The sequence below is a fragment of the Oryctolagus cuniculus genome, chromosome 6, assembly GCF_964237555.1.
Source record: "Oryctolagus cuniculus chromosome 6, mOryCun1.1, whole genome shotgun sequence".
Classification (NCBI taxonomy): Eukaryota; Metazoa; Chordata; class Mammalia; order Lagomorpha; family Leporidae; genus Oryctolagus; species Oryctolagus cuniculus.
The window spans coordinates 71,057,674-71,071,426 of record NC_091437.1 but is presented as its reverse complement, the minus strand read 5'-3'; the positions used below and the strand labels follow the sequence as shown (position 1 = coordinate 71,071,426).

At 54.3% G+C, this 13,753-nt stretch overlaps 1 protein-coding gene and 1 long non-coding RNA gene across 52 annotated transcripts in view; one reads left to right on the top strand and one right to left on the bottom strand.

The window, feature by feature from the left end:
• The window catches only part of LOC138850245 (uncharacterized), a 514,649-nt gene that overhangs the window by 378,941 nt on the left and 121,955 nt on the right, over positions 1–13,753 (top strand). For all 50 annotated transcript variants that reach the window (XR_011389934.1, XR_011389944.1, XR_011389950.1 and 47 more), the window contains one exon: positions 189–352. This is a non-coding gene — a long non-coding RNA (uncharacterized lncRNA). The remainder of the gene's footprint in view (positions 1–188; positions 353–13,753) is intronic.
• On the bottom strand, positions 3,678–13,613 carry LOC138850238 (ral-GDS-related protein-like). Of its 2 annotated transcripts, XM_070076554.1 has the most exons (5): positions 9,145–13,613; positions 7,805–9,006; positions 7,331–7,434; positions 6,819–6,888; positions 3,678–5,881 (listed from the first exon to the last, which is right to left on the bottom strand). In XM_070076554.1, the coding sequence occupies exons 2-5, from the start codon at positions 7,856–7,858 to the stop codon at positions 5,690–5,692; spliced, it is 420 nt and encodes a 139-aa protein (XP_069932655.1). In that variant the 5' UTR covers positions 7,859–9,006; positions 9,145–13,613; the 3' UTR covers positions 3,678–5,689. The 2 variants fall into 2 exon arrangements, with proteins under 2 accessions (XP_069932655.1, XP_069932654.1); XM_070076553.1 differs by lacking the exons at positions 3,678–5,881; positions 6,819–6,888 and having other exon boundaries at positions 7,331–9,006; positions 9,145–9,338; positions 11,127–12,162.

Below are 13,753 nucleotides of genomic sequence, written 5' to 3'. Positions count from 1 at the left end.
ATTGGGTGGGGTTACGAGATGCGAGAAACCAAGTGACTAGAAAAGAGGCCAGGGATAACTTTTTCACTGTCTGAATGTAGTTTTAACCTTTATTCAGGAACAGGGCTATACTAACTACTGAGAATACAAATAGTTGTAAACCATTTAATGATTTGAAATGAAGTAAGTTGCAACTTGTGCCTTTTTAGGTGAATTGCATTTCCCTGACTGGGAGCTCGACAGGGACAGGGAAGGTGCTGGTGAATGTAACGAACTTGAAGATGGCAAGGGTGCCGTGGGTCCCTCAGACTGTGCTTCTTGTGCAAGTCGGCAGTCTTTGACGAGTGATGACAGGCTCTCTGAGTTTGCTAAGGTAAGAATGGATCGTTTCAGAAACTCCTATTCTTTTATAACATATGTTCATCAAGGCCTTTTGGTGTTTCTCCCACCGTTCCTTCTCAGGGATCATCCTTTTCACTCTCAGAGCTTTCTTTTGAGCTCCACACCTTGGTCCTTAACTCACATGCTGGTGCTGTGCTTCTCAACATGGGGAAATATGGAGCTCTCTCCCCCCTGACTCTCCACTGCCAACTAGGCAATGAACTTTGGTTGTCCCTCCAGGGCCCTAGTACAGATATGTCAGGGTTTGCTTAGTTGAGTATGCAGCATTTACATCATTGTAATTCCATAAGGACTCTTGATCATCAAGACCAGTGCTAATTATCATGATGCTCTTGAACAATGAGTTGTGTTACTTGGATTGTTTTAAAAAAACGTATTTGTGTGAAAGGCAGTGGGGCCGAGAGATTGTCCATCTGCTGGGTTCATTCCCTGAATGCTCGCAGCAGCCAAGGGCTGGGTCAGGCTGAATCCAGGAGCCTGAAACTGCATTTGGGTCTAGCACTTGTGTGCCAGGGCTCCAGGTACTTGAGGCTTCTCTGACCACCTCTCTGGGTGCACATGAGCAAGAAGGTGGAATCTGAATTGGAGCCAGGACTCAAACCCATGCCCTCTGCCCTGGGGTGTGTGCATCCCCAAGTGGCATCTTGACCAATGCGTGAAACACCTGCTCCCCATATTGACCCTTTCTTAGGTCATTTTGCTGAACATTCATAGAATCCTCATATTTCTTCATTGTCTTACAGTCTCATAAACATTTCTATACTTAACAGACTTTCTCTCAGTTTCATTTTCTTGGTGAATGTTTCCCTACCACCTCCTAGTTGCTCCAATGTGGATTCAAGATGCTTTTCTCTTTGTGGATGTTGTCACCCTGGGGTTTCTGTTCCCCATCATTCTAGGAATGTGTTCACTTCTTTGCTGATGGTGCTCCTTGATCTTGCATTTCATGTTTTCCTCAGAGTTTTTTTTTCCACGCTTGATTTTGTAAAAAATTTTATGTATTTATTTATATTTATTTATTTGACAGGTAGAGTTATCGACAGTGAGAGAGACAGAGACAGAGAGAAAGGTCTTCCTTCTGTTGGTTCACTCCCCAAATGGCCCCCATGGCCTGCGCTGTGCTGATCTGAAGCCAGGAGCCAGGTGCTTCTTCCAGGTCTCCCATACGGGTGCAGGGCCCAAGCACTTGGGCCATTCTTCACTGCCCTCCTGGGCCACAGCAGAGAGCTGGACTGGAAGAGGGCAACCGGGACTAGAACCCAGCATACATATGGGAAGCCGGCACCACAGGCAGAGGAATAACCAAGGGAGCTAGGGTGCAGGCCCCTCCACCCTTGATTTTCTGGAGCACATCTTCTGGCAGGTTCTGAGCAATGGCATACAGAAGCGTTTTTGATGCTTGGCATCTCTAACTATGCTTTGATCTTACTGTCCTGTAATGTAGGATTGAAAACATGTATGTACTTTTAGGTTGGAAATGGTTTTTCCCAAGTTCTGAAGGCACTGATGCATTGTCTTTCAGCTCAAGGATTTTGTGAGTCAGGCTGAAGCTTCTCATTTTTGATCTTTGAAGGTTTTGGTGTTGCTAGTGGTTTTCAGCAGTTAATTGGGACGTGCTTTGGTATGTTTTTCTGCTTAGCGTTTGTCAAGTGTTTTGGATCTGTGGGGTTCTAGGTGTCGCCAGGACCACCCCCAGGTTTGCTCATCTGTAGGACACTGGAGATGTGGTGTAGAGGCATCTCAGGGCTATAGGGAAAGGAGAGGAAGCTGTGTCATCAATTCCCCATGCTCGTCTCCCAGTAGATTCACCTAACATGGACAAGCTATGGAAGTTGTGCTCTTCTTGGAGAGCTCTAGCTATTCAATGGGCACGTTTTGACTGGGGCTCCTACTCGGTGTTCTCTCTTCCTACCCTGTCCTAGAATCCCAGGCTTCCAGAAGGCAAATCCATATCAGTATAAATTGTACATTTTCGCAGTTTCGGCATACATTGTCCAATGTCTGTTCATTTGTCTAAATAGGAACATGAGATATCTTTCCCATGATCATGGCATATATTTAGAGCACCTGTGGTTTCTGTGGTAGTGTTTTACCATGACCACTAGACCGATCTTTGGTTTTCTTGGCTCAAGTTACTCCTTTAGTACATTATTTGTATTTTAATTGTTTTCAAGATATATTTATTAAAGGCAGAGTTACAGGGAGGCTGGGAGAGTGAGAGAGCGACCTCCAATCTGCAGGTTCCCTCTGCAAATGGCTGCAATGGCTGGGAGTGAGCCGATCGAAAGCCTACAAGTGTGCAGGGGCCAAACCATTTGTGCCAAACCCTACTGCTTTCCCAGGCCATAGCAGAGTACTGGATCAGAAGAGGAGCAGCCAGGACTCGAACAGGCGGCCCCATGGGATGTCGGCACTGTAGGCATCACCTTTCCCTGCTATGCCACAGTGGCAGCCCCTGTGCTTTCATGTTTGAAAGAATTCTGACTCATTGGTTGGAAGGCAGAGACACAGAGGTGTTCCAGCTGCTGGTTCGGTCCCCAAATACTTGAGTCAAGTACAGTGTCTCCAACGCAGCATGTGTCTCCAACCTGCGGGGCAGGGACCCAGGTGTTTGAAATATCACTTCCTGTCTCCCAGGCTGTATGTCTCTCCCTGGCCATTAGCAGGGAGCTGGGTAGGAAGCAGAGCAGCTGGGACTCAAACGGGCACCCATGTGGGATGCCTTTGCTGCAGGTGGATACTTCACCTGAATACATACAAATCTCTGTGTATATATATGTATACATCGATGAAATTTTTGTCAGTGTTGGCTTCCCAAGATTGTGCACTTTTATTATGTGCATTTCCCACTGAATCTCACAGGGAATTCTCTCTAGTGACTAGGGCTGAGTTGTGTTCTTGGGACATTTTGCTGGTCACTGGTGACACACATCATTTGGAAAACACTGTATAGAGGGGACCACCATCTGAGCCTAAAGGACCCTAAGCAGCAAACTCCCAAAGCTCGTGGGAGCAAGTGTAGAAGCAGTGAGAGCGTTGTTCTCGCCAGATACCGATGGATGTATGAATTGCGCTTCAGAAAAGACCCTGAGGGACTCTCTCCATGAGACAGCATGGGGCTCCATGTAGGAGCCTCAGAACTGAAAGAGCACTCATGGTGTGGCATCCTTGCATGGGGAGACACACCCCTCTCGAATCTGCATGAATGTCTTTGTCTGTGGATCTAGAGAATGGTCTCTAATTAGCAGGGCAGGGAAGGGATAAAGAGGAAGAAGGACACTCATGGCCTACCATGTATACTACTTTAATGAAAGGCCTAACCAACTGGTACTAATCATGGTGAACTATATACATAGGAAAATCTAGGAGGAATCCGTGAAATTGGTGATGATGTGACCACCCATCTGAGAGAGGGAGGCCAGTCTCCCAGGCACTGGGTTGTTGCTTGGTCGGCGGGGAACGGAGCGAGTGTCACGGTGCAGTCCCCGAGCCCACAGATGAACTCTGCAGCCCCCACTCTCTGCCTGCATGGGGGACTCAGTCATGCTGATGTTCTCCAAGGCCTGATGTTCTTGGCCTTGAGGATGAGGTGGACATTCTAGCAGAGGGGCTGGAGTAGGCAGGACAGGTTGTAGCTGCAGGACACAGAAGCAGCCATGAGTGCACTCTTGCTCATCTCAGGCTCCCTCCAGGGCCCGCCCTGCAGCCGCAGTCCTGGAGCCCCGCACTGCCCATGGGTAAGGCCCTCTGCTGACCAAGGAGCCATGGGTAGCCCTCTCCTCAGTGCACAACAGGAGAACCTTCCCCATCTGCCACCCTGCACATCCCGCAATCCCTGCCCAGCACTCACCTCTTAGTGTCACTGAGCCTCTCCATGGATTGGAACCACAGTGCAAACTCTGCGTCGCGCAGCAAAGTATATTGACTGGCTGCCACCTGGAGCCGCTGCATTTCTTGGAGAACTTTTATCTCCTGGGGCAAGAGGGGCAGAGAGGATGCTGACAGGCCTGCACTGGGACTGCTGGAGGGGCAGACTGTGGCAGGGGCAGGGGGCTGGCCTCTGGGTCTTTTAGCTAGAGAAGCCTTCCCTGGCCATCCCTTCCAGGCTCCAAGCTGTCTTCTGAGTAGCATACACACAGCCCCTCGCCCAGGAAGGAAGTTCTCCTGGATTCCAGTCCCTTAGCCACAGCCTCCCTAGGGATGCTCTCCTCCTTCTGTGTGTATCCATCCCAGTGGAGAGAGCAGACAGACACGCATGGGCTGGAGCCTGGGCTTTCTGCCCAGGGCATCTCTGACCCCTCCATCCCCTCTGTGCCTGGAAGATAGGGCAGAGCTGCTCACCTTTGTCATTTTCAGCATGTTGTTTTTTCCCTGGAAGGCAGAGTCCATCAGAACAGCCCCTGGCCTGTGACTAGCCCCTGGCCCTCCCCTCTGGGTAAGAGGAAGGAAAAGAAGGTGTCCCTGGGACAGGCTGTTAGCTCTGCAGAAGGGGACATGGTGGCTGAGGCTCAGGGAACTGCTGTCCCAACCATGTCTGATGGCAGGCAGGGAAAGTGAGGCCTGGGAATGGATGGGTGGACTGAGGCATGTGGGTGCTGCCTGACCTCACAGGGGCCCAATTTCTCTCCTTCCCTTGGGTGCCACCCAACTCAGAGGCTGAGCAGGCTCAGCCAAGACCTTGTGCAGCTTTGCAGTTAGGGACTCTGGCTATGCAGCTTCAACCCTTGGGGGACAGGGATGGGCACCTGGTTGCAGGCTCCCGCACTCAGAGGGGATATGCAGGTGAGCCCTCCTCCCTGGGACAGCTTGTGAGGCCTCCGGAGACATGGGCAGCAAGGAGCTGGGGGCTGAGAGCTCAGCCCAGGACCCTCCCCCCAAGCCTCAGGGTCCTGGAGCCTGCCCCACCCATGGCAAGTTCACTCACATCTACGAAGTCCTTCATGGCGATGTCCAGCCTATCCAGATACATGATGAAAGTGCCAAGGAAGGGGACGGCTCCCTGTGCCATGAGGTGGTGGTGGTGGTGAGCAGCTGTTCTCAGGTGCCACCAAGGCCCGGCCCCTGAGATGCACTCCACCCCAGCTGCTGGAGCCCTGGCCACATTCCCCATTGGGAAGCTCCCCGCCCCTAAAGTGCCTTTCCCAATTCTCCCTGCATCCAGCCAACTGCCTCTAGAATCGGACAACCCTGGGAGCCCTGATGGCATGATAACAAGTCAGCTTGTGGGGTGCCAGCCCCAGCTCAGGCCCAAGTCTGCTGGGAGCCCTTCAGCTCAGGCCCTCAGCTCTGGTCTCTCAACTGGGGTCTCTCAGCTACTGTGGTGATGGGCGTGGGCAAACAAGGGAGGCAGAAGGCCCTGCTCCCTTGACATGGGCCCCCAGTGGGAGACAGGAGCCCCTGCCCCCCCCTCCCCAGGCACACTTGCCTTCTTCTGCAGCCGCTGCCGCATCTGTGTTCTCTGGGGGTTCTGCTCCCGGGCGGGCAACCTGCAGATCGCCATCTGCCAGGGTCAGGGTCACGTTCAGGGAGATAGTCCTTTCCTGACCGGCCCACATTTGTGCAAACCACCTTGAGCCCTGCATGTCTGGCTCACTTCCATTGGTATAATGCCCACCCTGCACTCCCCTCCTCCCACAAGGTGCTCTGTATGGATTCATGCAGCTCCCACTGGGAAGGTGGCTTTGGGGGATTGACCACACCTCCCTGTGCCTGCTCCTCAGCTGGAGAGGGTGCTGGCCTCCCCTCCCACCTCAGGTCCCCCTTGCACTAAGGATCCTTTGACTGACCTGTGCCTCAGCGTGTCCCTGAGAGGAAGCCAGGCCCAGCACCCCATACTCTGCCTCCCTGGATGCACATGAGGCTCCCTGTGCAGACTGAGAGACAGGCTCATGCTGCTTGCTTCTCTCCTCGAGAAGACAGAAGTTCTGCTCCCAGGGCAGCCAGTAAGACCCAATGCTTGGCATCCCACTCGACTGCTCAGCCCCTGGCATTCCCAAGCTGTGCAATGTGTGGGGCAGGCTTGGCAGCCCTCCCCATGGAAGGCTGCAACAGAGAACACTGTAGCAGGCCTGGTTTCCAAAGGACCTCTAGGGCCCCAGCACAGATGGAAGGAAGCCCTTGCTGCCGCATCCACCTCACAGCCTGGGGGAAGCAGGAACAGCATGGGAGCCAGAGACCTGTGGGTGCTCACAGCCCCCTCTGAGAGCCAAGCTGCTCTTGCTGCAGCCCATTCCCATTGCCCTCTGAGCCCGACTGCATGCCACGACCTGTGAACACAGCCCTCTCTTGGCCTGTTGTCCTAGCAGGCACACCCCAGGTTTTCTTTTCAAGCACACTTTCAGTGACACCAAAAGCTCCCCTCTGCCCTGATGCCCTTACAGCCACACCCCTTCCCCTCCTGTCAAGCCCTCACCCCTGTCCCTGAGCCCCCACTTTACCTTCATGGGCACATCTCTGTTGACTTGTTTGTCCTGTGTGCAAAGACGCTGAAATTTCCTGGCACTTTTTCTGTTGTGAGGGGAAAACCAGGAGATATTTGGATGGAATGGTGAGGTGGTGGATCAAACCCCTTTGGTTTAAGAACAAAGATCAGAGGATCCACCCTGCCTGGTAGTATCTTCTGTTTTGATTGTGTGTGTGTGTGTGTGTGTGTGTGTGAGTGTTTACAGAGTTGGAGTGCCCAGGCAGGTCCAGTGCTGCGTGGTGCACAGGCGCAAGTATGTAGTTTGGAAGCCACATGTGCCTGACTAATGGAAATGTCATCCTGAGGCAGAAACCCAGTCCTCATGTCCCAGGGCCGCTGAAAGATGGTGCTCCCCACCCCTGCCCCCGGCAGTCCACGCCTCTCCCTGTGTCCCAGGATACCAGCCTCTGTGAGTCTTGGAGGATTAGTGCTTAGGCCTGAGGGTAGTCCCGGGTCCACCAGGTGCTTTGAGGGATGCACACCCACCTGGAGACTTCTCCCCACGTTGTTTTCAGCTGGCGTACCGGGTGGCTCTGCAGAGCGCAGAGGATGGTGTGGACCGAGCAGTAGTTCCGGAGAGCCAGGCACTCCTAGGGCAGGGAGCGGATGAATGGCAGGTAGGTGGCTTGGAGCCCCACCTGAGCCAGGCTCAGCCAGCTGTGCTGACATCCCCCTCATGCATCAGAGAGTTGGCCAGGGAGCCAGAGCAGGTCAGTGATGGGACCCCCTTGAGCCACGCTCACATGGGCTAGATTGGTTTCAACCCATGTCAGGGGCCTAGGCGGGAAGTGAGCATGTAGTTCTGGGACAAGTGAGTGAGATCAGGCCACCTCGTGGATCCCAAGAGCCCAGGGATTGGGCAGGATCTGTGACCACAGACTGTACACCTGAGAGCTGAGGAAGCAAAGTGGCACGTCCCTGCCGTGCAGAGAGGGAGCCCCTGGGACAGCCTCAGCTTACCTTGGCCACCTTGATCCAGTGTTCCACCACGCGGGCCCTGTCCGCTGCCTTCATGCTGGGGTCCCCCAAGCACGTGGTAGTAACACAATGGGCCACGTGGTGGTAGTGGATGATGACAGCGAGAACAGTAGGGGGCAGCTGCGCATTGACCTCCTTGTTCTGCTGGATCCGGATGGAGCTGTGGCACTGATAGGGGACCACATTCTGGAAGAGCTCCTGGGGGCAAGAGGGTATCCCATGGGCACAGCCAGCCTAGCTCGAATGCAGTGAAGCCCAGCCACCCCGGCAAGTGACAGTGCTCGAAGCTGCAGCTCAGGTAGTTTGTCATGCAGCTCCCCAACATGGGAGCAGCTGGGCTATGTGTTCTGCCACTGAGGTCGCCTCGCTCCTGCCAGCCCAGATCCCAACCCTCCCAAGCCTTGAGGAAAGAGACAGAGGTGTGTGCTCCCAGGCATCCCGCCCAGTATCTCATCCTTCTGCTCTCACAGCATCTGCCCTGGAGTCCTTGTCCCTGTGCCAGTGCTGCTCCCTGTGGCAACTCCAACAAGGTGTTTGCTGTTTGATATGGATATGTGTGCTAGGACCCAGGACAGCTGTGGCATCGCAGGCAGATGGGAAGGCAGTGGGTGGACCTGGATGCCCTCCACCTAGGCCCGTCCAGTACCCTGTGGGTCAGATCCAGCCCTACTTTCTGCCAGGCCCATGTCAGTTGATCTGGAGAGTCACTGTGCAGCTGGTGTGGTTTGGGTGCCCTCTCTGCCAGCCATGGGAGAAAGGCAGCCTTGGGAGTGAAGACATTGGTCCAGTCACATAGGTGGTGGGACCTGAAGCCTGAACTGCAGCCAGGCCACTGGATTCTGGTCGGGGCAGCTGTGGGGAGGCTGGTGCCAAAGGGGTGTTCGGGCCTGGCCCTGCCGAGACAAGCCCGCTGCTCACCGCGTCCATCAGTGTGAACTGTTCCGCCAGCAGCTTGGCGGGGAATGTGGTGATGCTAGCCATCTTGCGAGGCTGGTTGTTTGCAGGTCCCGGACATGCGCAGGAGACTTTGGTAGTTGTCTTTGGTGCTGATTCTGCGCATGGTGGCAGCCTCAGTTTTGAAATGGATCCTGTCTCCAGAAGAGGTTCTAGCTCTGTGAGCAGTGGGGAATCTGGCTCTAAAGCCAGTGTTTGGCATGACTGCAGCCTGGCAAATAGAGCAGGAGCTGGGAGAAGAGAAAGGGTCAGCAACATCAAGCACTTTCCAATGGCCTCTCCAAAGCCAGGCACGATCCCATTGCCTCTAAAGGGGCTCCAGCCCCAAAGCCCACCGAGAGAATCTCGCGGAGTGCAGTGCATCTTACCGACTGCTTCTGCCTGTGTGGGATTTGGGTAGGCCATCCTGACACGCAGAAAGCACGCATGGGTCTGCAGGTCTCCTCTGGGCAAGCGGACCTGCTTGGATCCGACCTTCATCTTGAGAAGCGGGAGATCCGTGCGATCGCAGAATTCGGCCTTGTACTTGGCTTTGCAGCTTTGCAAACAGGAAGCCATGTTCCTGGGGAAGGAGAGTGGGCAACAGAGTCAGACTTGACCTTACCCTGCTTGCTGCCCTTCCAGGACTCCCTGTGTGGGGTGGGGCACGGAGCCTGCCGGTGAACTCTAGCTTCTGAAAGACAATGCCATGCTTTGCTGTTTTCCAAGGCGATTTCTTGACTGTGAATCCCAAGAGTTAGAGAGAGAGAGGGAGAGACACACACCGGGGCAGAGGTCTTGCATCCACTGCTTGACTCCCCGGATGGGCAGTGGACAGCACTGGGCCAGGCTCATGCGGGGAGTGAGGAGCTCCATCCAGGTCTCCCACATGGGTGGCAGAGGTCCAAATGCTTGGACCATGTTCCCCTGGTTTTCCCAGACCCCGAGCAGGGTGCTGAATCTGGACTGCAACAACAGGGACACCAACCAACACCCACAAGGGATTCTGGCATTGCCGGCAGTAGCTTTCCTTTGGATGGCTTCCTTCTCATGTTCCTTTCAGTGCCTTCCCATTCATTCCCATGGTTTTCTCAGGTGGAGGCCCCTAGGCTCTGGCTCTGAGCAGACTTGGGAGTAGGTTGCTCCTGGGATGGTGGGTTGGGTTGGGTGGTCAGGGAGGGTAGGCAAAGCTGGAAGCAACTGCCCTGGGCATGGCTATGTGGGTGTTGTCTGTGAGCCCCAACATGCCCGCTCCTCTGCAGAACGTGTCTGCTCCTATCCATAGCACTGCTCTTCAGCACTTCCTTTGCATGTGCTGGGGCCAGAAGTTGGAGTTGCACCTACTGTCTGCCTCTGCCTTGCCTCAGCCCTCATTTTCCTGCCATTCTTTCGAGTGACAGAAGGCCGCATCTGCACCCCAATCTCCCCGCATCTTAGTGGGACATGGGGTTCTCCTTGTGATCAGAGTAGGGGACGTTGCAGCTACTCCCAGAGGAGGTCAGCAAGCCTCAGCTCTGCCGCTGCAGGACAGGACTTGTATAGGATCTCGGCTGTGAGGGTCGGATTCCCCACAACTGTGAGGCCCTTGAATGCTTTGTTCACTGGATTTGTGGCAAGTGTCTGGAAAAGTGCACAAGGGAAGGGCTTCCCATATATGTGTAGAGTGAATGATTCCTTGTAGACCTGCCAGGTCGATGAGGGGTCTGGGCAACTGCTACCAACCCTGAGGGCAGCTGTTCTGTGCATATATCGAGGACAGGAGCAGCTGGAACAAGTAGGAAATGTGGCCGGTACGAAGGCATAGCAGCTTCCAATGCCCCTGCCCACATGTGATGCTGGCAAGCCATATCAGGGTTGGCCAGTGCAAGTCTTGGCTGTTGTCCTTGGTGTCCAGCTCCCTGCTAATGAGCCTGGGGAAGTGCCGGATGATGGCCTAAGTAGTTGGACCCCTGGCACCCCTGAGGGGGCCAGATAGAGCTTCAGGCTCCTCAGCCCGGCTTCCCAGAGCCCTGCTTTTTGCAGCCATTTGGGGAGTGACCCAGCAGATAGAAGGACGCATTCTCTCTTTCTCTCAGTCTAACTCTGCCTGTGAAAGAAAACATTTCTGATTCTTGAAAAAGGGGAAAGCAGGATTGCCATCTGGGAGGTTTTCCAACCATAGAGGCACATGGCCGGTTCCCACCTGAGTAGAGACATTGGTTCGTGAGGGTGCAGAGAAAGGAAATCAAGAAGTGTGACGCAATGTGCCAGTAGCCCTGTCCACAGAGAAAGGCACCCGTTCCATGCCCGCCATGTCTTAAGTCGCTTAGGTCATCTAAAACATGTAAGATTCATCTCTGCATCACCGCAGTGCTGAGAGGCAGCTACCCACCTGTCGAATATCTGGTCTAAGTAATACGGAATGGTGGAGAAGTCGCTGTATGTACACAGGAAGGTGTTGAAGTAGCAGATCCTTTTTCCCAGGGGGCCCGGGACCAGGGCATCCAGCAGCATCTCTTTAGTGTCTGGCTGTAGGGTCCGCATGGCACAGACCTCTGCCAAGTAGAGCATGGACCCATTTCCATACTAGGGAGGACCAGAAAGGACGTGAGTCAGTGGCAGTTCCAGGGAGCACAGGGGAGCAGACACCCGGGTTGGGAGAAAACCCCAGTTGGGGCCAAGAGGCTGAACAGGGACTGAGGGATGAGAAAGTCCTGCGAGGGGGCCAGCAGTGAAAGATGATTCCATGCCCCTTGGGGGAGCTAGAAATGAGGGCAACTGTGTGATTTGCTTTGCCACCAGACTGCAGAATGGAAACAAGTGGGCGGAGTAGGATATGAAGCCCCAGGGGAGGCTAGATCCTGAAAAGAGCCATAGTCAGAGGTGTCTGCCTGTGGCGTAATGACCACAGGCGTTCTGCCAAGTGACCTGACTTGAGGCATTACAACGACACATGTGTAGAGCCAGTCCCCAGCCAGCCTGGTCCTTGGAGTTTGTCCTCAGCAGGGCATCACTGCCTTTTCAGAGCCGAATTGTGGCCCCCATCCCCAACACACACGTGGGGTTGTTCTGACACCAGAGCACTTGAGTGTGACTGCTGCAGTTGGGCCAGTAGTCCGCAAGGAGGTGATTGACCTTACCCCCAGAAATGGCGTGGGCCCCATCCCATTACCTTGCTGTGCTCATTGGCAGATGCGACAGGGGCACAGAGAAGCCCAGGGGAGCATAGGAAATGAAACTGGGGATGGAGATGGCAATGAGCCCTCCTGAGAAATCACCTTGGCCATGCCCTGACATGCAGCAACCAGAAATGGGAACAAGCGACTCCTGTTGGGAGAGCTGCCCAACCTGGGCTCCTGTGCTTTGAGCAGCCTAGCTGATTGTGCTCCGTGAGAGACAGTGAGTCTGTGTCCTACAGCACCGCTGCCGTGGCAATGCAGCTGAATCCCAGTGCTTCCCAGCAGCCATGCAAGTGTGGCCACAGGGGCAATGTCATCCCATGGAATAGAACAGGTAGGGGCCAGGCTCCAGTCCTGTGTGGTATCTTCACCCTTTTGGTTGAACCCTCTGCCCTTTTGTGTGGGAAAACCTTCCTGGTAGGATCACTGAGTCCTAAACCTTGGAGAAGACCTGGAAGGCAGTGGAGCTGACTAAGGACTGCACAGGATTCTTGGACTAGGTGGGCAAACATTCAGCACCATGGCCACGCACGATGCTTGTGTGAACAGGGAGTTTCCCAACACCCAGTTGCCAAGGGGCTGAGATTTCTTTGAGAGTGGGATGGGGGTCAGTCACTGAGTGGGAGATCACGAGGCCAAAAGCCAGGGGCGTTCCTCCCTTCAGGATGTGGTTCTAGGCACACCGTGGTCATCTCGTGCCCCAACATGTGGGTACTCCTGGGCCCCTCGCTCCCTCCACACCAGCATTAGCCACGTTGTTGGCCTGACTCACGTGTCCATTGACGATGCCTGTGGCTTCCTCATGTGTTCTGTCTGTGGACTCGAGTGTGGAGCTCTGCAAAGAGAGTGTGTGGCAGCCCAGACCGGAGCATCAGTGTCGTGCTTGGCTGTCCCCACAGAGAATAATTCCCCCCATGAGGCATTCTGTTACCCAGGTCGGGAAAGTAAGGGCCTCTGTACCCTTGTGCAGCCAGAGAGGTCTCCAGAAGACAAGAGGAGGTCCCCCAACACCCACTTGCCCAACCAGCTGTCCACAAAATAGGGTATGAACACGCAAGACACAGGAGGCTCCAACACGTGAATCGTGTTGCTGGGCAGCAAGAGCCCCTCTTCTTCTGCCACTGTCATGGTGAAGGGAGGGGCAAAGAAGACCCAGATGGGGTCACAGGTGATCCCCTGCCAGGACGGGCCTGTTCCGCTACCTGTGGCTGCCTCCTGGGCTGTTCTGTTCCCTGGGGTGGCCTTGCAGTAAGAGGCCACAGACACCCAGTGTGAGAGCGGAGCCAATGTCTCAAGCGCCGGAAAAGGCCAGAGCCTGGCAACGATTGGCAGCAACGAGAGAACATGGTCTTCTCCTGAACGTCTCCCATCAAGTGAGCCGCTAAGGACTGTTGCTATCAGAGTGTAAGTTCTATCACCAAGGAAGTGAGGTCACATCTTCAAAGTTCCATTCTGTGGAGCCTTTCCCTTAAGAAGATATGCCAAGGCCCCTCTGGGCTGCTGCCACAATATCATCCCCTTAACTGTACACAAGGAGACAAACACAGTGCCATTCCTCAGCTCCCTCAAGAGACTTGAATGTAGACAGGGCCCTAAGCCTGCGGACAGAGAGACAGTTGGGTCCCAAACCTCCTTTTCGTATCATTTCCAAACACTCTAGCATGTTCCTTCGGGAAAACCCCTAAGAAACAAGCAAGGTATGGAGACCCATGAAAAGCCAAGGTTAGGGACCCAACAGACTCTAAACTGCATCTTGAGTCGTGGATCCTGCCCCTTCGGGAGATGTTGAGGTCACAGCTTAAAGCGCATCTTCCCCGAATACGGGTTCAGTGTCTCTGGC

Coding starts and splice junctions, on each gene's coding strand:
- LOC138850238 (XM_070076553.1), bottom strand. CDS start 11,305: ATGCTCTACTTGGCAGAGGTCTGTGCCATGCGGACCCTACAGCCAGAC. Junction 9,339..11,126: donor TTAGACCAGATATTCGACAG/GTGGGTAGCTGC, acceptor CTCCTTCCCCAG/GAACATGGCTTCCTGTTTGC. Junction 9,007..9,144: donor CACACAGGCAGAAGCAGTCG/GTAAGATGCACT, acceptor CTCTTCTCCCAG/CTCCTGCTCTATTTGCCAGG.